Here is a 24,131-nt window from a genome sequence, read left to right as displayed (position 1 = left end):
GCGCAACCCTCTGCACCAAGGAACTGATGGATTTTGATGTTCTGAGACCTCCTTCAGAGGAGTTGTCCAGACCTCCTGGAGAAAAGGCCCAAAGGGTCTTAAGGCTGCTGTACAAGACTGGACCAGGGATGTTGGCAGCTTCCCCTGATGACAGAATTATTAATTCCTCATGGCTTTTTCTATGGTACTTTCCACTACGCTGCATCAGTGCTTCAGCACCTTCATTAATCCTCCCCAAACGCCCGTTACGAAGATGGGTCAGGGTGACACATGGATGGATTAAGGTCAGTTTTGACTAATTCAGGGTACTCCATCTGAGAAGTGTAATGTCTGCTTTTTCAGAGCATTTAACATGATACAGCACTTCATACATGCAAGCGCAGCATCTGCAGCTTCCAGCTGTACTAAGATGGATGTCAGCAATTCAGGCTAAAGGTTTCAAGCTACCAACCCACAACGGCATCCAAAAGTTTGGTTTAATGACTTTGTTAGCATTACAAAGCCTGCGGCAAGGGCAAGGAGAGAATCCTCTTGTTGGGAGAGTTTTATACACTCTCCTCGCTGTCGGACTGTGCCTGTGTCTTGCAGCCCTTGCTTTGTTCCTGGTGTGGGTTTTTTGGTTCTGCTGATAAGATGAGGATCTGGACAAAATTTGTTTCCCTTCTGACTTGCAGAGCAGGTTGATGGTGTCCAGGTGTCATACGGAAAACAGATTGTGATGATGTAATTCAGAACTGCAGTAGAATATGTGTGCACAAGAAAGCCTCTCAAAATTGGTACGAATGCCTCACTTTGGACATTTCTGATGTTCTGATCAGGTAAACACATCAACCTTCACACCATCCTTTAATGCAGCCTGTGCCCGTAGCTGGCTTGAGACCCATAGGAAATGCCCTGGCAGACGATGCTTGAGCATCAGGGGCAGCACTGGCTCCTGGGGCTGACGGGGACTGACAGAAAGGGGCTGTGTTCATGCATCTCACTGCTCTCCTACAACCAGGAAAGGCTTGTTAAAAAGGTTTTTTATTAACGAGGGGCTGAAGTTTGCCATTCCCTGGGAGGCTGCTGAGCAGGCTCTGAGAGCTAGGGCAGAACTGCTCCAAGAACAGCACCTTGAGAGGTTTCAGCAGCCAGAATCAGGATTATTTTTTTTTTTCTCCTGTGCGTTGTGAGCTTCTCTTCTTCAAAGCCCAGTAACGTAGCAAATTTGGGTGGGTTTACCTAAATGATCACAAAAGGCTGCCTCACGCCAAATTTATAGTTACAGTCCCCTCCAAAAAACAGTAAGCTTAAGAATGACGAAAGCAACGCTCCTCTCCTCCTCTGCTTTCATCCTTAGAAGAGCAAAGGACTTGGGGAGTTTGGAAAACATCCAGCACAGGCAGAAAGTTGCATCCTAGTTCATTCATGTTTGGCAAATCAAAAGCAGCCAGAAGAGGGATGTATGGGGGGAAAGCACCTGAGTGTCTTCCCTGGGGTGGTTCTAGCTGTGGTCCCAATGTTTTTTTTTTACAACCGGGAACTCACAAGCTTTAGAGCTGACCAGCTTAAGGAATCGAAGAGATTATGATTGTGATTGACAGACCGTCTTTAACCTGAATTTTAATCTTCTGCATCAATGTTTTAAAACAGCACAACTCATGCAATTTGTTTTACTGTAGGGCCTCCGGGAGTCTGGGAAGCTGTGCATCGCATGGACCACTCCATCCACCTATGAGTATTTTAAGAAAACGTTTCTATCTCGGCAGCCGGGCTGCCGCTGGTTTCGATGCCTGTGAAACAGCCGGCCTCGGGCAGCCCCGAGCACCCCCCCCGAGCTCAGGCCACCCCCCGTGGGAAGCGCACGGCAGCTGTTCCGCTCCGCGGAAACTCTGCGAAGTTTGGGGCAGAAAATCCATCCCTCTCCCTGGGTTTTGCCGCTACAGCCACAGTCGCATCCGCAGCCCAGCCGCTCCTCTCCCCTCCGCGGAGCGGCTCCAGCTCAGCCCGCGCAGCAGCGCGGAGGCACCGCGGCCCTCGCCGGCAGTGCCCGCCCCGCAGCCGCGGAAGTTTGCTCCGCGGCAGGGGAGCGGGAGCGGGGGGCAAGATAAGGCGCCTTGGCCGCGCGGCCCCCACCCGCTCCGCGATGGGCAACAACCGTCTTTTTGACGCAGGAGAAATGGCAAATTTTAAGTACGTCATTAATATGGCGCCAAAAGGGTGTCCTTTTTTTTTTTTTTTAAGTATAAGCTTATTTTTTTTTAAGGTTGCAGAAGCGGCCCCGTGTACGCGTGTGCACAGCGCGGCGGGGGGAGCGGCGCGGGGCCGGGGGCAGAGCGGGGAAACAGTGTGAGTGTGTGTGTGTGTGTGTGTGAGAGAGAGCGTGTGCAGGGCCGGCGGGACGCCGAAGGGGCGAGCGGGCTCCGGGCGAGCGGTAGCGGGGCTCCGGGCAACGCCATGGGGCCCCGGCGAGCGGCGGGGGGGTGAGGAGCGGGGCGGGCGGCCCGGGATGGGACCGGCGCTGCCCGCACCTGGCCCTGCCGCGGCGCCGGTGGGGGGGCGAGGGCGCAGGAGGGAAAGGAATTGAAGATTTGGGGCGGCCGAGGCGGCGTGTGTATGTGAGTGGCTTGGGGGGGGGGGTGGGTGGCTTGGGGGGGGGGGCTGGTGGAAGCGCCGCCACCATTATCCGTCCCCGCTCCGAAAGTCGCTTCCCCGCCTCCCAGCCGGAGCCCGAGCGGCGGCGGGGCGGGCGGCGGGCGCGGAGAGCCTGAGGAAGTGCGGGGTAAAAAAGAAAGAGAAAACAGGCGGGCAGGGCTCGCCCGGCCGCCGCGGAGCGGCCATCTCGGCTGGGAGCGGGGCCGCATCCATGGAGTTACTGGGCGGGCGGTCCTGAGCAGGGCCCGGCCGGCGCGGCCCCGGCAATGACACCGGATTGAGGCGGCGAGGGGGCTCTCCCGGCCGGGGACTGCGGGAGCATCCCCCGCCCCCCGCCTCCTCCCCGCCCGTAACCCGAGAGACAGCCTCAACTCTTGGAGGACACTCTCCTGGCAAAGGTAAAGGCTCGGCGGGGCTGGCGTCGGGAACGGGCTTATTTTGCAGCCGATGGGTATTTTGCAGCTCCCCCTGCTTTGCTCGTATCTATTTTTTTTTTAATTATTTATTTTCTCCCCTTCCCTCCCTCCCTCCCTCCCCCCCCTCCCGTGGCTGCGAGGCGGGGGATGTGCAGCATTTCCAGGGGTGGATTGCGCATGTTGGTCACTCTTGTTTTAAAGTGTACGAGGGAGGTGGCGGGAACGTAAACAAGAACTTTTAAAGGGTCGGATGGCGGCTTCGTCTTTTTATTTCCCAAATTAATGACTGCGGCAGAGCCTGCCGCGCGCCCTGCCCGCCGGGGGGAGGGGGCGCGCACCGCGGCTCCCGGGGCGATGCGCGGCCCCGGGAGGGGGGCGGGGGGGGGTCGGCGGGGCTGCGGGGCTCGGCGGGCGGGCGGGCGAGCGGCGGAGGCCGGCGCTGGGCCCGGGGAGCGGCGGCTCGCGGGCGCGGAGCGCTGCGCGGGGCCGGGATGGCGGTGCCCGGGGGCGTGGCGGCTGCCGGCTCCCGCCTGCCCTCACTCCTCCTCCTCCTCTCCGCCGCTCCCGGCCGCCGGGCCCGGGAGCCGACCGCCTGCCCTCCCCCCCGCCCCCGTCACCCGGGGCCGAAAACATCCCCCTGCTCCGCGGCTCTGTCGTGACTCCCGCGGGGCGATCCCCTCCCGTCTGAGCCGGCCACCTGCCTCCTCCCTCGGGCTCCCTCTTTACCCCCCGGAGGAAGCCGCTGGCGCCCGCGCCGCCCCCAGCAGCTCCGGCCCCTTCCCCACCTGCCGAGCCCGGCGGCCGCGCTGCTTGTGGGATGCGGGGCCGGGAGCGCCGTCGCTGCCGCTCCCCCGGCTCCACTCCTGGGGATGGATGCAGCGACCGGGAAGTTGGGAAGCGCTGCAAACGCGGGGGGGTAGGGGGAGGGGGGCTGCTGAATTGTCAACCTCATGTGCAACTGGGAAGGGGAAAAAAAAAATGTGTCTGGTATCTCCGTACCTGTGCATCCTGCGCGCTTGCAGAGCGGGAAGCGAAGGATGGCATGCACAGGGAAAATTCCCAGCTGCTGCTCTCAGCACCCACAGTGAAAACTGTTTACTTACGGGTGTGAGCCGAGACCCTGCAACGGCCGGGACATTGCTAAGAGGGGATTTTGCTTGGGGGAAAAAAAAAAATCGATGTTCTCAGCCTTTCTCCCAGGGGGAAGGAGCTCGGCTATTAGGAATGGTGTTTGACCTTTAAACAGTTATTGGCTACTGAGGTTAAAATAAGCTTGAGATAGGAGCAAAAATAGCTTGCAGAAAGGTTAAATCAAAGGTTAAAATTGTTTTTCTTAGGAAAATTGAGGCTGATGTCTGAAAATGAAGGCTTGGCACAAGGATGTGAGGGTACACGTTGGGTTTGTAGGCAGGGAGATGCAGTTCAAAGTATTGGTAGCTGCTGATAATGTTTGACACCAAGTTCTGAAAGTTGTGGATAGATGGTCCTCAAACTAAAGTATTTTCAATACGAGCTGCTCTTTGCCTTACCCTGGGTGTTTGGTACAGATTGAAGTCTCCATAGCTCCTGTTGCTTTCCCTCTGAGTTCAGGATACTCGGAGACCTGCAGGTTGGGGGAGCCAACTGCGAGTGCGGAGCTGAGCCCCGTGTCCCAGCCCTTGCCCCTTGTCCCTGCTTGCTCCCACCTGCCCGAAGGTAGGGGTTGCCCCGACTGCCCGCAGTAACCTTTCTGATTGCCTGTGCTCTGCCTGGGCTTGCTGAAGAAAAAAAATGGATCATGAGAGGGTAACAAGTCAGAAGAGGCAAGCAAAGTTGTGAGTAGTAAAGGGTAAAAAAAATCCCCAAAAAACCAACAAAGCCCCATATAGATGTGCAAAAAGGCAAAGCACAGGAAACAAAGGAGAGCTTGTTTTGTTTTAAATTTAAATGAGATTAAATTTTGCCCCGGGGAGCCAAGGCAGCAGGCGAGGTTGCTGTGGAGGAGAGGAGGAATGGCTCTCTTCACCTGGGCAATTGTTCCTGAAGACATTGGTGCCAAGAGCAGTGTGTGGAGGAGGCGGAGGGGCAGGAGAGCCCCGACTGGCAGGGGCAGCCTCCCCCTGCTCAGAAAATGGGTGTCCCCGAGTCCCGGGACTGTGCCTTTCTGGTACTTGCAATTTGCAAGGTTACCAGGGAGGTTAAGAAAAGAGCAGCATGGCTTCCCCTTGGGATGTAAGGGCTGCACACCAAGGTCTGTTGACGGTCTCTTGGCACAGCCGAGGTGCATCCTTCCGTCAAAAAGTTTGTTCTTGTGTTATTGTGAAACTGGGGCTGTGTTTGCGTCGGGGTATGCTGCTGCTGCTGCTCTCTCAGAGCCTGTTGTAGCAGCGCTTGGCTCCAGGACTGTCATGAGAAAAGGCAATCCGACGAGGACAGCGCTCCTACGGTGCAAAAGCTGGGACCGTCCAGCCCTCCACCCTTCCTATTACACTTTCTAACAACTGGCTGGTGTTCCTAGACAGAGCAAAGAGGCAGTTAACACAGAGGGGGAGCGCCGATGAGCCCCTCCTCTCCATCCTCTCCATGCCGGGCACAGGCGATGGGATGGGGTCCCTGTGAGCAGCGGCGTCCTGGAGCCGGGGGTTCCTGGCACGGGGGTCCCTGATGCGGGGTCGAGTGGCCGGACCCGTGTACATGCCGCTGGGGGCACCATTTTCTGTTTGTGTTCCTTTTTCTGAGCTGGAAGAACAAACAGGGAAGTGGTTTTTCTGCAGTCTCATTGCAGCTCACAAACAGAACACATAATTCAGCCGGTGTTGCTCAACTGTCACAGCGTCAGAGGTGACGGCGCGGGGGCCCGAGCCCGGCGCATCCCTTGCCGTGTGACTGAGCTGGGAAGAGATGATGACCGAATACCTTTTGTTTGTTTGCTTGGGGCTTTTTATTTTACTGCAACTTACGGAGGTTTCTGTGCCTGTTTGCTGTGGGAGCAAGGAGTGCAGGCATCCCTGAATTTCTGTAGCATGCTTGCCACAGTCCAGAATGGTTTGTTCTTCCAAACAGCCCCTGCACAGGGTGCTGTGATGCACTTGAGAGCTCCAAATGCCACGTGGACTTGATGTACAGCAGTTCACACGGAGCTGGGAAACATCAACAGATGTACCAGAGTGCAGAGATTAATGATTGGAGGGTGCACAGAGGACCAGGAGTTGTTTGCTGGCAGAAGGTTGGCTGAGACTTTTTTGGTTTAGCGTGGTTGGGAGCCCGCCGGCTCTCGCAGTCAGTGGGGAGTGCTCAGGTGAGACAGGAGCTCTGCATCTGGACCCATGCATCTCTGTGTGCCTCCAGGGTACCACTGCCTTCACTTCTCTTAGGTGGAGCAAAATTGCATCTCCAAAAACTCCTCTTCAACCCACCCCTGCTGTGAGGCTGGACCAGGCAGCCCGAGGCTATCATCTCTCTTTTACCACCAATCCTGCCGCTAATTTGCTCCAGTGCCTCAGTGATTTACATTTGTTCAGAAGTGATGGAGGGCCATCATCTTCTTTGGTTTAGCACTTATCTGACTTCCTCAGCTTGAACAAAGGCAGTGCTGACCATGTGTTAGTTTGCAAGCAATTTTGTTTTCAGGTTTCCTTGCTTTAGCACAGGGCAATGCCTGTGGATTTGAGCTGCAGACACTTCAGGGGGATGTTCATTTGTTTATAAAAGAAACCCACATCTGTTTCTGTTTGAATTTTTTAAAGAAAGCATACATGGAAACCTTTCTATTGGTTTCTGGCTCTGTAAAAACTAGATTTTGGGCCAAGTTTGACCTAACTCCGACCTTTTCAAAGTATTATGATTTTTTTTTTGGTATTTGTTTATGACTTCAATAATGATGCCATGTGGGGAATGGGGCAGTTAAAGGTGAAATTAGCTTCTAATGTAAACAAAAGTTTCATTTTGTAGCAGAGACTGTATTTTGTGGAGGCTTTAAATTACTTGGTAGTACACCAATGAGATCATTCCCGAGAGCTTGCTTTGTGCCAGGCTTCTTGGGGCTTGGGCAGGGATGTGGGCAATGGGTCCACAGTGCTGGATGCCAGAGGTGTTGGGAGGTGATGCTCACCCAGCCACCTTTGGACTTCATAACCCAGATGGGGAAATGGCCCAATTACCCTTCTTCTACAGTAAATTCTTCATTTAAGTACCATGTTGTTTACTACTCTCTGCAAATTAACCATTTTCTGAAAATATATTTTTGAGCCCTGTGTTTTGGCCCCAAATTGGCTCTCTTCAGGTGCACAGTACTTTGTGTGGCATCCCCTCCCCAGGCAGTGGTTGCCTTTCAGAATTACCGTCTTCAGAGATGCCTGTACTTTACTCAAGCCATAATTCCATTCAGAGCAACTGAAATGCCATTTGGTTCAGAGGATGCTGTCTCGGACTCTGCCAAGCAGTGGCAAAAGCACCTTCCGAAGCAGTACTGCTGTTCTACCTGCAATGTGAACTACTTCTGCGTGTGAATATAAATTCATGCTGTTACACAGTGAGCATGTAAATGTGTGTTGTGTAGGACAGGAGCAGGATGCAGGGACCAAGTTCACTTGAAGGGATGATCAGTGCATTTTCCCACATATACATCAGAGCCAAAGCCAGTTCCAGCATCCTGACATCTGTGTTGTGCTTTTATCATATTCCTCTTTGCATCCCTTAGAAGGAGGGTGATGTCAATAGCACAATCTCTGTAAAGGCAGACACGGGGAAACACTAGAAATCCCACAGGGTATCATTAGCATTCCTCTGCTTCAGCTCAGGTGTTTCTTTTTCCTGTTGCCTTTGTCTTATGTAATCTTAGTGACTATGAACTCCAGAATCAATAAAAGCATAACTCCAACTTTGAACTCCAAAAAAGCCTGTTTGACACTTCAAGCTAGTAGGAACCAGTTTAAAGGTTCAGGAAGAATTTCCAGTAAAAGTAAGGCAACTGCAGTTAGCACTGGCTTCAATATCACTTTTCCCAAGCAAAATCTAACGGCTGCTTGGAAGAGGGCTGGTTTAATAACGTGTGTTTCTCCTTGAATCGCCAGGGGAGAGTATTGATATTGCCATATTCCCAAGGAGTGTTTTAAATCATGTTTTTGATACAGTGCTGCCTTACCGCAGCACTGAGAGTTAAAATGTTTATGATACTTTGTAGTATAATACCGGTGCACTAAAGCATAGCACGTATGTTGTAAAATACAGACATGACAAGGGTTTTACTTCCTCGTGTGGAACTTTTCCTGGTTTTTGGAGGGCAGTTGACATGCTTTTGCTTGCGACCCAGTCTGTGTGCTGCTAGGACCTGCTGCGTCTGAACCACACAAACCCAGTGGTTTATTGTTCTCACTTACTGTGTGCAGAAGCATTAGTGTATTCACTTTGTTTACAACCTTGGATTCTTACAAGATATCTCAGAAAGTACTAGCAAGATTTCCACAAGATGAGCATTATTTTCTGTGGGTGTATTTGAGCTCACAACCTGTTGGATAATTGTCTGGCCCATGGGTAGCCCAGAGCTCCCCAAGCCCCGTGTTGGGGGCCACATCGATCAGTCACTAGCCACATGGGAAAACTGGGGTTTTCAAAAGTTAAAATGTCTTTCTTCTTATTTTTTTCTTTCTTTCTTTTTTTTTCCTGTTATTTTTTTAAAGCACCTACTGGTACAGGTACTTGACTTTCAACTCTGAGTGCTCAGTTCCTGAGGAGTGAGTTCAGGAGAACCTGCTGATTTCAAGCAGTTCCGTGTCTTGTTCAAAGTCACAAAGCAAATCAGCAGCAGAACTTGAAACAGGTCTTCTGTCCTCCTAATCTGTGTGGTGGTACCGCTGCCGTGGTTTTGTCTCTGAAAGGATGGAGAAGTGACGGCAGCTGTGCAGAAGCCACTTGCTCATCCCTCTGGGGAGCTGCAGTGCTGGCAGGAGGCTGCAGGGCTGTGCTGGAGCAGGCAGAGCAGCTCTGGGTGATGGGAAGCTTGGCTTCAAGCTTGGCTAGAGAGCTTTAAAACCAGGGGTTTTAAAAGAAATAGATGCTACTTGACTAGGAAGATGAGTCAGAGGGTAAAACCCCATCCCATCATACACAAGGGTCCTCCTCAGTGCCAGGATGCTCGGACTTCCCCCTGTAGACATACTGAGAGTGCTCTTGGTTTTCATTTTTCTCTCAGTGTACTTCTCAAGTTTGCAGCTCAGATGGGTAGTTCATAGGCCCTTTATCTGGCCCACCACGGTCCTTGGTGGTGATGCTTTTGCAGAGAGATTGCCATTTGGTTGTGAATCCCACACAGGCAAATTGCCATGCCCGGCTGAGTGATCCAAGTTCTACCTCCTGGGAGAGGGAAAGCTCATAGAGAGATGCTCACATCCTTGAAGTTTTTGGTTTTTGTTTTGTTTCTGTTTTTTAAAGCCCTATGAGGATTGTTTTCTTCCTGTTCTTAAATCCCTGGGTAGTTGTCTGTCCTGAGGGTAAGTACTGGCCAGTACTGGGATAACAGGGTATGCAGAGATAATAGTGATTTGGTGCCTAGATGAGTTTCCTGGACATTAAGTGTAACGTTCAATTTCTTTTGTTACAGATGGAAGAAAAACGACGCAAGTACTCGATCAGCAGTGATAACTCAGACACCACTGACAGTAAGACCTTTAATTCAAGGCTTTGAATGAGATAACTAAGTGATTCACCTCCAGCAGGGAAGACGCTTGAATAATTACTTTGCAAAGAGTGGAGGAAACTGCATTTACTGGGAAGTCTCTGCACAATGAATCGTGTACTGGGCTGGGTTTGTCAGAAAAGCAGCAACAAGCAGATATCAATTTAAACGCCCGACTGTGGCTCCTCTTAACTGATGAGAGTGTCCCCCTAGTGTGAGGAGTCTGGGCGAGGGAGAGCTGCTGATTGCAAATCTGCTAATGAAGCAAACACACTTTGTAGACAAGTTGTCCTTTCCTGTGAGCTGCAGCCCCAGACTAGTTAGCTCTTGACTGAGTTGTACTGGGGGAAAGGGAAGTTTTTGCTGGAGTCAGGGTAAAACCGGAGCCGCCTTGTTCCCTTTTTGCAAGCTGCAGAGTGATGTGGGAAAAGGGATAAGGCTCAAGCCAGCAAAGCTTGCAAGCCCACACTTGCTTTTCAGCACCTACCTCACTTCATCCTCATTCAGGAAAGCACAGAAGCATGTGCTCAACAATAAACATGTGCAAATGTGCTGAATTTTGGCTATAAATAGAGCACTTTCCTCTCCCACTTACTCCAGGGTTTCACCCACTGCAGACATACCGCAGTGCCTTAGTGTTCGTACCCTCAAGGCACGAGTATAATCCCTTGTCTGGGCTCTGGAGTTTCCTACGAGTTGCTCTTGGTTTCTTACAAATGTCACAGTAATTTCATTTGGGCCGTGCTGGGAATTTGCTCTCCACACTTTACAGGATCTGGTTGCTGGATATCCAAGAAGGAAAGGGACTTTACTAAAGACACCAAACTTCTGGGCCTTTTCCTAACAGGATGATGGGGAGATTACAGGGGGTTATGGAAAGGCCGATCTTGCTGGGTTTGGCTACCATTCCCACAGCTTTAGCCAAAAAAAATTGTCAGCAGGAGCAGAGTTTGCACCGCTCCTGCCGCCGAGAACCTGCTGTTGGGCTGCCAGAGGGGATCCCAGGCCTGCTGCAGCCCCGGGGGGCTGGGCTGTACTTACCCAAAGGATTTCAGGCTCTGTCAACACTACTTGCTTCTCCTAAGATAAAAACACCTCTCCCTCAGAAAAGGGTTTGCTTTCAAAGCTGTACTCTAAACTGCCCATCTCCTAATCCCCAGATGCTGAAAGGCTTGCCCAGCTGAACTGCACTGATGGGCTCCTCTGCCTCTGGGGGTAAAGCATCTTTAATCACAGTATTAAACAACAGAGCCTTATCTCTATTGGGCTTGGATATTTATGCTGCAGGTGATATCTAAGCTGCTGACAAATGTTCTCCTGCAGGACTCTTCTAAACAACCTGGTGCCCTTTTTTTTTGTGCCTCTGCCAGGAAGGGACGGTAGTGGCATCTAAGTGATTGTCTTAAGTCTCCATAGTTGTAGCACCATGTTGTAGCTTGAAGAGAGGGCAAGGTGGAAATTGTTAGTCCTGGCATGGGCTGAGGAGTTCTACTCAGTTTGGTTGACCATGGGATCTGAAGTCCTCAGAAGTTCAGATACTTCTCTTTAAGCATCCTCATCAGAAAATGTCTTACCTCCTGAATTCCCGATCCCATTGGATTCCTGATTCCAGGAACTAGCCCTGGCTCGTTCCTTCTTTGAAGCCATTCTTACTCACAACTTTGGGTTTCTCATTTCTGATGTATACATTTGAAATCAGTGTTTAAATTTCAGAGGCCTCTGTTTTATCATCTATAGCAGCAGGAAGGTGATGTTAGTCTGTTTTGGTGAAGTACCATGGGATGTGCATGAAAATAATGCCTTGTCAAGGTATTATTGCCTCTTAGTGTTGGCCCAGAGTGTGGTGGGGGTTGTAGCAGTGGCAGTGGGGCTGGTAACAAAGATAGGGAAAAACTTTGTCTTTTTTCTAGGTGACATGTCTGTGTTGCCTCATTGCAGGTCACACCACATCCGCCTCCAGATGCTCCAAAATTCCAAATACCAAATCCACCTGGTCACGGCAGAAGGAGAAGAAACCCTCTGAGGTATGTGGGTTTTTAGTTTTTTGCCAAAGAAGAGTTTTCTCCCTGGGCTGTGCTTGCTCAGATGTGGGGGCAAATGGCATGTGCACGACTAGCTGTGGGCAGTGGGTGCCAGACAGGGCATCTTCCAATAAGCCAGAGCCCGCTCTGCAGAGCCACCAGCTGCTGCCAGCGGTGCCAGCCTCAGCCTCATACACAGCTCTGTGGGGAGGAGGCAGGTGGAGGTACCCAGCGGGCATCTCTGATGACGGATGAGAGGCCTTTGTGCTCTCTCCATTGGGATCTTTGTGTCTGTTTTACCCCTGCTGGTGCAGATGGGGAGAGATTGTGTGTTGGGAGGTCATACAGTATCAAGTTAGCTTCATGCTGAGGTTCCCCTGGTTTGAGTGTCCACCTGGATGCCCTTTCATCAGTGGCACAGGTCATAGCATTGATGCCAGGGGAGGGTGACATGGAGGCTCCTCCCTGTGAATAAGTGGGAGGTACGGTGAGCCATGAAATGAGAGACAGCACAGCTGAGTTGCAGATCGTGTTGTGTTGGCTTCCTCCTGTCACGGGGCTCAAGGGCATTAAGCTGAGACTGTTGGTGTCTGACCTTGCTGCAGGGTTTTCCCTTGCTCCCAGCTGGTATGGGCAGCACTGACCACCCCGGGGGCATTGTCCAGGTCGCCCCTGCCCCCTCTGCAGTGCCGAGTCTGGAACCAACTGTTTTCCAAGGACTGTGCTGGAAGGGATGATGCTGTGCCCTGTTTTTCCCTTGCGTGCCTTGAATACGTTTCCACTAAACATGGAAACTATACGAGGCATGAGTTCATGCTGTTGTAGCAACTGCAGTGTTTAGCGGTGGTCATCTGCCTTTCAAGAGCAATGTGAGCAAAGCCAGAGGGACATTGTTCTCACATTCCCTTTCTCTGGACCGGGGTCTGGAGTCAAATAAAAACTTTAGAAGCAGGTGAAGCTGGTGTGGCTAATGCCTGCTGCCAGGCTGTAGGCTCCTTCCCAAGCTCCCATGTTACACCTCTCCTGAGGCTGTGGCCTGGTAAGCACAAACCTCTTTTAACATCCTCCCTTTGCATCAAGCTGAGTAGAGATTTTGAGGTTTTCCTGTGGTCACTGCCTGAATTACAGCTGCACTTGGCTCTTACCACTCTGACAGATTTACGTTGATATGTCCAACGTGTTGGCAGTGGACAGAGACTTTAAAGTCTGAGTTGTTTGTGCATTGGGTAAAGAGAGGGGCTGAAAAGCTGTTACTACTATCTGAGGTAAATGGAAACATTCCAGAGAGAAAAACCAGGGCTGCAGATGTCACTGACTGTTGACAAGGCTGTCAGAAAGTTGTGCGTTAGGGTTGGTAATGTCAGTTTTCTTTTACAGATGTGTCTCTTGAAGTGTGTGAGAGGTTATATTCTGTGAGCTGACTTGCCCTTTGAAAAAGTGAAGCATTTGGGACATTTTTTCCTCCTGTGATACTGTTAGCCCTCTCCAAAATACTTGCCCATCCCTGTTCCCAATGTGTCCGTAAAGGCATCAGGTTAGTCGTAGAGTCCCGTTGATTCTATGCCCAGCATTAGACCTGGTTAGCTGTGTTTCGTCACCAACAGTGCCATACGTGCCACCCTGCTGCTGTCCAGTAAGATCTTCCTCCAAAAGAGCCTGTGCTTGAAGATCTCTTTCTGCATCACTGGTGCAGACCTGCATTTGTCTTTAATATGGGTTAGCTTTATCAGCCAGCTAGGAGTTTCCCTAGCTGCTGTGAAGTTAATGGATAGAAGTCCAAGATTCCAAGTGAAAGTGCTTCTGGGCTTTTTGAAGGATAGTCAGACTCAGATTGAAGTTTTGCTGCTCTACGACTACTGGAGTGAAAACTAGATCTTAGTCCATGGCACCTGGGGAGATGTCAGATGTGGTGCCTGTGGAAGCCAGGCTTGTCTTTCTGCTTCATGCTGCATTATGCCCAGACGATTATCAGTGGAATGTAGCTCTGGAACAAGTAAAGTGGAGGAGAAACTTAAGAGTGCCCAGCTTAGCAACAATTGGTACAGAAAGGGAACCCCCATGGCATATCTGAACTGTAACTCCAGGGGAATTTGGGGAGGTGATACGTGATTACTCAAGTTGGAGTTTGGCCAGGAGGCTGGAGCTGACAAACAGTCTTCTACAAGAGGGTGGTGGGAACATGAGCAAATGGGAGTGGACCAGATCTTAGCTTTACTTGCCTTACCCTTGCGTCTTTCTTGTTATGCAAGTGTGCCTGAATTCATCTCCAAGTGAAACCCAGGGTCAGGAAGGTGTGGGCTGTCCCTGGGGATGGACACAGGATTGCCCTGCTACAGCAGACCAGTAGCAGTACACAACAGTGGTTTGGAGGTCACACCAGTGGGTGCTGGTTTATGGATTTCCTCTACAACAGTGTCTTCTGAACTTTTCCACGAGTGACCCAACTTCTGCTCTTGCTGTGTCTAGTCCATGTGTGGGATCCACTGCCTGTCATCCATGAGACACAACGGGGTTTGGCACGTCTTGGGGGATTTCAGGCACAAACTGGGATGGGCATCGTGTCCTGCTGGAGCAAGTACTGAGAAGTGCAAAACAAACTGCACCACTGTCAAACTACTTCACCTGAAATAGCAAAACACCTTTCTTTTTGCTCTTCCATTGAGGAAGGAATATCTGAGGAGTGTAAGAGAGAAAACATGATGACTGTACTATCAGATATTGAACCGCTCCAGATAGTCTGCCTCGGACATTTTGGGGCTGGACAAGTGTTTTCAAACAGTGTCTCAAACTCCAGGTTTATGCAGTTTTCAAGAACTGAGCTGTTGTTCAGGTGTAGAGAGGTCCACACAGCGTCCTGAGGGGCACTGATGCTGGAGGATGGGGTGGGGGAGCAGAGTGTTTGTGAGGAAACGACACGACACCAAGCTCTCCTGGCCCTCTCAAAGTCGTGTCCCTGTTTCTCTGTGAGCTGCTGTCTGCATTCTCCCTGACAACTTGAGCAGGAGATAAAAAAATCAAAAGCATTAGTGTTACATAGTTATTAGCCAGGTCGGGGGGGGGTGATGTTTATTATGAAAGACTCTGTGAGAAGGGATTAACTATACACATTAAAAACCACCCGATACAAGGCATCTGGAAAAACAAGCTTCTTAACATGGAAAAGTACTGAGCTGTTTGTAAACATCCTCAAAGGGGGCCATTGCCAGGGAGAGTGATTATATTTATCTGTGCCTGTCACGGGGCTCTGCCCGGGCCCTTTCCTGGCGTGTCCCGGGCACCAGGCCTCCGTCTCGGCTGCTTGCCTTGCAAAGGTGACCGTTGTCCTCCCCTGCCCCACGGAGTCTAGTGCCATGTTGGTGCCTGGGACATGAGCATGGCTCTCGTGTCCTGCCTTTGCCTGTAGGCAGAGGATGGATGTGGGCAGCTGCCAGCAGGTTTCTGCCTCTGCAATGATAGCAGTCTACCAATCTGGCCATTTTAATTAATCTCATTATAGCTTGTTTGCCTCTGAACCTGGCCTCAAATGGAGTGTGGTGGCTGGTAGCCATCCTCAGGCACTGCTAGCCGAAGTGCCCTGTGAGAAGATGCTGGCCATACTCCTTGCCCCAAGAGCTGTAGGGAGGGGGATGTTCACTTAGGTCCTCCCTGTCTTGGATGCTGGATCTGCAGCAGGGAGTAAGTTGTGCCTGAAGTATGGATTTCAGCTTCTCTCAGTGGCGCATTAGTGCAATCCTGCCCCTGGCTAGAGGGCTGCTGGGGATGTGAGCACAAGCCTTGCTGGTTAGACTGCAGTCATCAAGCCCTCTCTCCTGTTTCTGACAGGGAACAGTTGTCAGTGTCTAAGGAGAGAATATAAGAACAAGGCAAGTGTGTAATCATAGTCGCTGGATCTATCTGCCAGCTCTCAGCTCTCAGCGGCCTGGGGACTCCCTGTGATGCTGCCTGAATCACTTCCTTAGCCCGGGCAGTAATCATTAGCTCCTGAACTACCTGGGATCCAAACCACTGCCCTGCAGTGAGTTGCACTGCTAGAATATGCTGTGGGGCAAAAAAACTCCACTGCTTTTTTGTGCAAGCCACCTGCCTGGAAGCCCTCCAGCCGTCCCTTCCCTCAGCTGAGGAGCAGTGGGTGCTGCTTATTGCACCGGACATCCTCATCACCCTTCTCCTTCAGTCTGAACCTTTTGGAGATGAGGGGACCACAGCTGCAGGCAGGGTTTGAGATGAAGGGGAAACCACAAATTTATACAGTTTACTTTATTTTCTGCTTGCCTTGTTTAGATATTACTTCCGTGTTTTGAAAGATGTCTTTTTATATCTCTTTACAAGGATTTAACTCTTTTAACAAACATCCTCATTGTTTCCCATCTTAAAAGTAATTTTTAGTGCATGAGATCTCTTTTTTTTTTCCCTGTCATAGGTATATAATGGTCCAGTGCAATATGAATTTAGTCCCCAAGCTCTCTATGCTAGAAGAAGGGTTTTTATGATTATGGCCAAGCAAGACCAGACATGTTTTTACTGGTATGGATAAGGAGAAAATCTGTCTCTCTTGCAAGGTTTGACTGCAGTGGCTTTGTCACTTTTCCCAATCGGGCGTGAGGATAGCAGATTAGTACCATTGTTTTCTGAATGCTGAGAAGGGCCAGACAAAAATGCTTCTTGTTCCTATTTTAAATTCTGTTGTTCATTGAATCTTTAACATTCAGCATTTCGAGAGGGGAAAAAGCCTAGATGAAGAGATAGCAGACTGGCTCCCAAATGAACACAAGAGTAAGTACTTTTTCCCCACAGGCAGATAGTATCACTGCTTACACACACACACACACACACCAGGCATTGCCATGTTTGGGAGCCTTGCTGCTGAATATTGCCACTCATTTCAGAAAGGGCTGGAAAGCTGTGGTGTGCCAGCAGAGAAACGGGGCCTGGGGGGGCTGGAGGGGAGTGGGGCTGGGCAGCCGAAGGCTGCACCCATGATGGTGCTGGCTCAAGCTGATATGAAGACAGTTTGTACAACCAAAAACTATTCCCAGAGCTCCCATTGTTCCTGCTGTTTTCTCTTTCTCTAAAAATCCTTGTGACTCATGAGCTACAAGAAACAATTTTATGCTTGAGAGAGTGAAGGCTAGTAGTACTGGCTGGAAGTGAGGAGGAAGCCCTGCAGGCAAGGCAGCCAGACTCCCCTGGACTTGCTAGGGGTGAAGGAAGGAGTTATGGCCAATAGGGTCAATTGGGGTACAATTGCCAGGATGGCAGTGCTTTAAACCAAAACCAAAAGAAAAGCTGTTGTCTCAGTGTTAAAAGGCAGTCCCACATCCCTCATGCAGTGACCCTTGTGCTGGTACCCATTCCTCAGAGCGATTCTGGGAGCAGCACACTGCCCGCACTCACTGCAAAGAGGAGTTTGTGTGAGATCCCACATGGCTGCGACAGATACAAGGGCACTGGATGAGGTTTACAGATCTGTTGGATTAGAGGAGGGAACAGATTCAAATATGAGGCTTTGGATGCGGGCTGTGGCCTGCCCCTCTCTACTTCTCCTGTGCACCTTTTTGGTAGCAAGCACTTTGTGCTTTCCAGTGTGCACTTGATGTAGAATGATGGGCTTCGTTTCTCTTGTATTTTGTACCAGTGCTTTGCGGTGTGGAGTGCTTTGGAAAGGGTTGTTTTGCTAAAAGTTTTCAGGGATAGAGATGGTTTTGCATATAAACAAAATTGCATCTCACCCTGGGAGCAGGAAGAGAGACAGAGCTTGTCTCTCTGCCCCAAGAGCAAGGTCTAAAAACTGCAAGGTCAACTGGGTGCAAATGCAGGGGAAAATGTGTAGCACAATTCTGCTGGGTTGGGAAGCCTTGTGTGTTGGGATCTGGCTTGTGGGAGTTTGGATGAGCCACCTAATACCTTCAGAGATGCTTTTAGAATCATAGAATTTTCTTGGTTGGAAAAGACCTTTAAGATCAAGTCCAACCACTCACCTTACACTGCCAAGGCAACCACTAAACCTTGTCCCTCAGCACCTCAGCTACACAACTGTTCAATATCCCCAGGGATGGGGACTCCACCACCTCCCTGGGCAGCCTGTGCCAGTGTCTTAACAACCCTCTCCGTGAAAAAGTTCTTCCTAATCTCCAATCTAAACCTCCACTGGCACAACTTGAGGCTGTTTCCTCTTGTCCTGTCACTCATTACCTGGGAGAAGAGGCTGAGCCCCAGCTCAGTACATCTTCATGTCAGGTAGTTTTAGAGAGTGATAATGTCTCCCCTCAGCCTCCTCCAGACTGAGCACCCTCAATTCTCTCAGCAGCTTCTCATCAGACTTGTTCTCTAGACCTTTCATCAGCTCTGTTGCCCGTCTGTGGACACAATCCAGCACCTCAATGTCTTTGTTGTAGTGAGGGACCCAAAACTGAACACAGTATTTGAGGTGTGGCCTCACCAGTGCCCAGTACAGGGGGACAGTCACTGCCCTGGTCCTGATGACCACACTATTTCTGATACAGGCCAGAATGCCATTGGCTGTCTTGACCACCTGGACACACTGCTGGCTCATGTGCAGCCAGTTGTCTATGAACATCTCCAGGTCTTTTTCTGGTGGACAGCTTTCCAAGCCACTCTACCCCAAGTCTGTAGCTTTGCATGAGGTTGTTGTGACCTAAGTGTAGGTCCCAGCACTTGACCTTGTTAAACCTCATACAATAGGCCTTTACCCATCTATCCAGCTTTTTCAGGTCCCTCTGAAGAGCTTTCCTGCCCTCAAGCAGATCTATGTACCCATGCAGCTTAATGTCATCTGCAGATGTACTTGAGGGTGCACTCGATCCTCTCATCCAGGTCATTGGTAAAGATGTTAAACAGAACAGACTCCAACACTGAGCCCTGGAGAACACCACTGGTGACCAGCTGCTAACTGGATTTAACTCCATCTCCCACCACTCTCTGGCCTTGACCAGCCAGCCAATGTTCCACACAGTTTTTGACCTTAGTGATTCCAAAGCAGTGCTGCCTCACCAGGTGCAGTCGTCCACACCAGATCTGGCTCAGCAGCCCCTAGGCTGGCTGCTGGTTTAAAAGTTAATTAAAACCAACACTACATGAGTGCTTCTTTTTTTTTTCCAATTTAAACCCCCAAACAGATAGGGGTTTTTGGCCCTCAGACAGGAGCTGGTTTCGATTGAGTGGAAAGTCATTACCATAGGATCTGAATTTGGTGATTTTGGGTTGACATTTGAGGCCAAGGAGATGATTGTCAGGCTCAGACCTACGGTGCAGTCACTTGAAAAGCTGAGTCCTCGAAAGAGCATGTAAAGGGGGAGCTGGATGACGGTGAGATTGCTAGGCTGCTTTATTAGAGGAGGCTGTGAGCGAGCCAAAGGACATGGAAGTCAGGAGGAGGATTGCACAGAAAGGTGGTAATATGGACTTGCCCTGTCAGTGAGGAGTAAGAGCCAAGGGTAACTGAAAATCTTGCAGACTTTGGAAATCGAGCAGCTGGATCTACAGGACCAGACTGTGACTGGCAGTGGTGGACCAGACTGTGACTGGCAGTGACTGTGACAAGGAGAGGTGAGCTCAGGTCTGTGACTGCTCAGATGTTCTTCGATCCAGGGAGCAATAATAGTTGGTTCCTACACAAAAAAGATTTGGATGGACTGCGTATGTGATCAGACACCTTCTCCAGATGGCTGATAGCACAACTGGAGCAGCAGGATCCTTGTGTTGGTGGCCTGAGCTGCTATGGGGAGACTGGTGTCCTCCTTGGGCTGCTCTGGTAGAGCCACGAGATTGGTGTGATAACACTGGGAATTAACCTGCTGCCTCACTGCAAGTGGCAGGGATGTGAGTAGGGAAAGCCAACTGGGAAGCCAAGACATGGAGCTGATGGGCCTCTTTGCAGTGGCAGTGGCAGGTGAAGGAACCTACTGCATTGATCACTGCTTTCATACAGTGCTCCATCATTTGCTGCCACTGCTTCACTGGGTACGCTGGTGCCAAGGAATGACATCTTCAGGAGTACTGTTATCAGACCTTGCTGTAATATCCACAGACACCTGTATTTAGCGTGTTGCAGTCCGTTGCTCTGTAGACAGCGTGGGCAGGCAGAGGTGGGTGCAGGAGCAATGGCAGGGTGCAGGAGTGGTCCTGCTGTGGGTGCCCATGGCTGGCAATGGGTGCTGCTGGATTTACCTCACTGCTACTGCTCCTAGGGAAGTGTTGGACACCTTCTCTTTTAGCTTTGCTTTTTCCTTGTCCTGCCGTGCTATGAAACACTTCTCATAGCTCACCCTTGTGGCTGTGGCATCAAGCAGGGACTGAGAGGGATGTTTCCTCTATGTTCCTTTCCCCTGCTGAGAAAGGCTGTGCGAGCACACCAACCCTGATTCCCGGTCGCTCTCACTTGGCAGTACAAAGACAAAAACTTCTCAGGATTTTGCAATTTCATGTTGGTTTTCCCCATCTTTAAAGCTGACACTGGCAAAGGGCAAAGCTGACCTCTGGGCATCCATGCCATAATGTCTCCGAGCATTGCCAGGACCTGCCCAAGCCTCTCGAGCAAGCAGAGGTAATAAAGAGAGCGTCTCGGTTGGGCCTTCCCCATTGCTGTCTGATCGATAGGCAATAAACTGGGTCCCGTTGCTGGGCTGGAGAGGAGGACAGCCCAGCCAGGGCTGCGACAGCAGTGCGGGGAGCGGAGCAGCCTGGCCTCGGGGACAATCTGTCAGCTCCTGCGGCCGGGCAGAAACAGTAAACACTCTTATTGAGGGAAAATTGCTTGTTTTCTGGTACCCAACTTTCTCTTCACCGCCAGGTCCTCAGTTCATCACTGCCCAATTTATCCTTTATTTGGTTTTCATAAATAATTCAGAGGAGTTTGAGTAGAATAATTGAGTCTTTTCCCAACCCTAATCCCAGACAATTCAAAACAAAAAGACATTTAGATTACAATTTGAGCGTATTAGCTATTGGGAGATTTCCAGACAACTGATCTGCTTTCCTTTACAATTTCTGCGCCGTTCTATCATTTCTAAAGTGTTCTGCTTTGATAGTTAATAATTTGAGCATTTCCAGTTCTTCATGAAAAAGCAGAGACATCGCTGTGATAAAGCGCAGGCGTGCGCGCTGCCTTGGGATGGGGTGAGCTTATCTGTTTTCCAAGAAGGACTAAATAAATGAAGTAGGGAGATTGCAAATCCAGCCTGCGATGTGCCTTATCATCTTCAGGGAAATAGATACAATCGTGCTTATTTGGCTTAAAATTAAAACTAAACTTCTATGCCGATGTGTGCTGAAAAGCCAGAAGGGATGAATTTGGGGAAGACTTAATGAAGGAAAACACAAGCCTGGGAGCCACACCGTGCAGAGGGGAGAAATGATATGGAGAGTTGGTCCCATTGCTGCATTTTCCAAAGCGGAGGCTGCGAGGTGGGTGCAGCCGTTTGCCTGGGGGCTTTGTGTGTGCTCAGGGTGTTGGGAGGCACTGAGGAGGCTGGTGTTGCTGGTTCCAGCAGCGCTGAGTGTTGTGGGATGCATGGCCAGCTGCCCCTGGCATGCTGCTGGAGCACCTGGAGTGCCGAAGCCATCGCCCCAGCAAACAGCGGAGAGCACTAAAGAAATGGCCTAAGTAATAGCTGTAAGCAAAGCAAAATATGTTCAGTTTCTGACAGGAGAGTTCAGTGGAACTGTTTTATTTCCTGCCTGTGGATGGCGAGGGCCTGCTGGCTCCTCCCCAGGCTGGTTGTGTGGCACAAGGTGTGTTGCTTCAGGGTCTCCTGACTCCCTCCTCATCATCAGGAGGAAGGTGGTGGGCCAGGTGTTGACATAAATCTGCCCTGGCCACCCACTCTTGGTGTTGCCTCAAAGCGATGGGACCTGTCACCTCTCAAGCTGGCACTACCTTTGCAAAACAAAGTGGGACCCTTGTTTGGGGTAAGGCTCTGCAAAGGGTACTGCTGTGGTGGGTGCCAGCACCCTGAGGAGGAGAGAGACCTCTCAAGGCAACTTAATGACCCAGCTGGACCTTTCTGGGGGCCAGTTGCCAGGTCATGCCCCATGGCAGGAGCATGTGTATGCCTGCTGCCCACTGCCCCGTGCTGCTGGGGCCCTCCCTGCACTGCTGGTAACATCCCAAGCAGCTTCCTGGAGGAGTTGTGTTTATATATGTGCCATGGAAGGGTGACACCATGCTTCTGCACCCCGTGGCATTGAAGGGAATGTCCTTAGGAGGAGACTGAATAGAGAGAGGGGGCTGGAGGGCACTTAGTGTGTCCACAGGATCTAGTTTGGGGTGTTTAGAAAACCTATTGGGTGCCCAGCACCTTTGGAAACCATTCCTGCCTGTCTTTGCCCACACATCCCAACGACTAGTGTCTCCAAAACCATGTTTCCTGTAACAGTTCTGTATAACAGTTTCTATAACAGTCCACAAGGGCTGCAACACTCCTGTCACGGTGCTGATGGCTGGAGCAGGGAGGTGCTGCCCTCATCCATGCCTGGTCCAGGCACAGAGGAGCATCTCCTCCACTAAAGGGAAGTGATTATGCCCCTGTATTGGGCACTGGTGAAGTTGCACCTTGAATACTGAGTTCAGTGTTGGGCTTCTCCCTCCAAGAGGGACACTGAGATGCTGGAGTGTGTCCAGAGATGGGCAATGAAGCTGATGAAGGCTCTGGAGCACAAATCTGATGGGGAGAGGCTGAGGGAGCTGGGATTGTTCAGCGTGCAGAAAAGAAGGCTGAGGGCTTCAGCCATGGTCACTCTCTACAGCTACCTGAAAGGAAATTGTAGCGGGGCCGGTGTCTTCTCCCAAGTAATGAGTGATAGGACAAGAGGAAATGGCCTCAGGTTGCTCCAGGGGAAGATTAGATTGGATATTAGGAAGAACTTAACTGTAAGAGTTGTTCATTACTGGCACAGGCTGCCCAGGGAGGTGGTGGAGTCCTCATCCCTGGAGATACTGAAAAGCTGTGTAGATGATGTGCTGAGAGACGTGGTTTAGTGGTGGGCTTCACAGTGTGAGGTGAATGGTTGGACTCGATGGTCTTAAAGGTCTTTTCCAACCAAAACTTATATGAAAGCAGAGATGAGGAGACTCACTGGCATTTGTGTTGTTCTTGTGTGGGGTGGGCAACAAAACTGGGTAACGGAGATGCCGTTTGCCCGAGGTTTGCCCCTGGCAGTGCAGGGGTGTTGGCAATGGGGCACAGTTCTACACAGTATTTCAGAAATCAGCTTCCAGTGAGATTACTTTACTTGTTTTGATATGCAGACACGCAGCACTGGAAGGACTACCATGGTATCTCACATCCCTTCTCATGTTTAATTAGCTTTTTTTTTTTCTTCATTTCTCACACTGGCAGTGTATTAAAAGGGTACAGTGGTGTCTGTAACCATGCAGTTGTAGCACATGGAAACTTAAAGGAACCTGATCTTTCTCAAGCTGAGCCTAATCTTGACTGTAATATGTAGGCTCTTAATTGTGTTAATTGAAGGGTGCACTGAGACTGTGACTGGCCAACTCAGACCAGGTTTATATAGATGTAGTCAAAACTGTCTCCAAGCAGATGCATCAGTAGAAAGGTACCAGTAAAATTCAAAGAGGTCCCAACATAGAAAGGGTTGTTTACGTATTATATTTAACTCTAATTGGGTTAGCATCTGAGACTGAGGATTAAACAAACTGACCTAAATGCTGATCTCAGTGGTCTTAGTTAATGTCTAGTTTCCTGCATCTCGGGCAATTTGGTTTCCCAAATACTGTGCAAAGTGTGTTAACTTTGTATTGAAGGTGTAATACCACACTGTATAATTTACTGTGGCTCTGACAAAACAATACTCATTTGGACAAGACATTCCACAGACAGATTAAACGAGGTCTCAGGCAAACACCTGATCCACCCCAGCCCTGCAGAGGGGAATGCAGAAGTGGCAAGGATCGAGTGGATAGAACGAGATGGTGTCCAAGCATGATTGCTGGCACTGTCGGTTATTATTTCAGCTAATAGCAGATGGTAGAGAAGAGAAATCATCCATTTTCATTTACAATTTATTTTTATGCTGCAAGAGGCAGGATTGCTCGAGTCATTGCTGTCAGGCAACCCTCTGGAAGGAAAACCTTATTTACCGTGAGGGATTTTTTTGGAATGAGTTTTTCATCCTAGTATATTGGCAGAAGACTCTGCAGGGCCAGGAATGAGATGGAGAATGAGCCCATTCACTGTCCAAGGAGCTGGAGGATTTTATAGAGGAGGGGTCCAGTGTCGATCTCAGCGGAGGTTTATTGAGTCAGGAAAAATCCCCATGTATTTGGCTGTGATGTGCAAGCAGGTACCTAGATCACCATTTAGTTGGATTTTTCCAGCTATATTGCAACCCAGACTGACTTTATTTTGCCTTTTGCGTCATGGTGCA

General features: G+C 50.3%; 1 protein-coding gene across 5 annotated transcripts in view; it reads left to right on the top strand.

Moving 5' to 3' along the window:
• Positions 1–1,998: 1,998 nt before the first annotated feature.
• The window catches only part of JADE2 (jade family PHD finger 2), an 85,934-nt gene continuing 63,801 nt past the window's right edge, over positions 1,999–24,131 (top strand). For 2 of the 5 annotated variants that reach the window (XM_062002954.1, XM_062002949.1), the window contains exons 1-3: positions 2,638–3,032; positions 9,628–9,685; positions 11,641–11,726. In XM_062002954.1, coding sequence (XP_061858938.1) covers positions 9,628–9,685; positions 11,641–11,726 — 144 coding nt within the window. In that variant the 5' untranslated portion in view covers positions 2,638–3,032. Of the gene's footprint in view, positions 2,173–2,251; positions 2,598–2,637; positions 3,033–9,627; positions 9,686–11,640; positions 11,727–24,131 lie in introns of those variants that run through there. The other 3 variants (XM_062002953.1, XM_062002951.1, XM_062002952.1) reach the window with 3 other exon arrangements.

This window comes from Colius striatus, chromosome 9, assembly GCF_028858725.1.
Source record: "Colius striatus isolate bColStr4 chromosome 9, bColStr4.1.hap1, whole genome shotgun sequence".
NCBI classification, from domain to species: domain Eukaryota; kingdom Metazoa; phylum Chordata; class Aves; order Coliiformes; family Coliidae; genus Colius; species Colius striatus.
The sequence above is the reverse complement of the archived record's forward strand: the minus strand, read 5'-3'. Positions and strand labels throughout refer to the sequence as shown.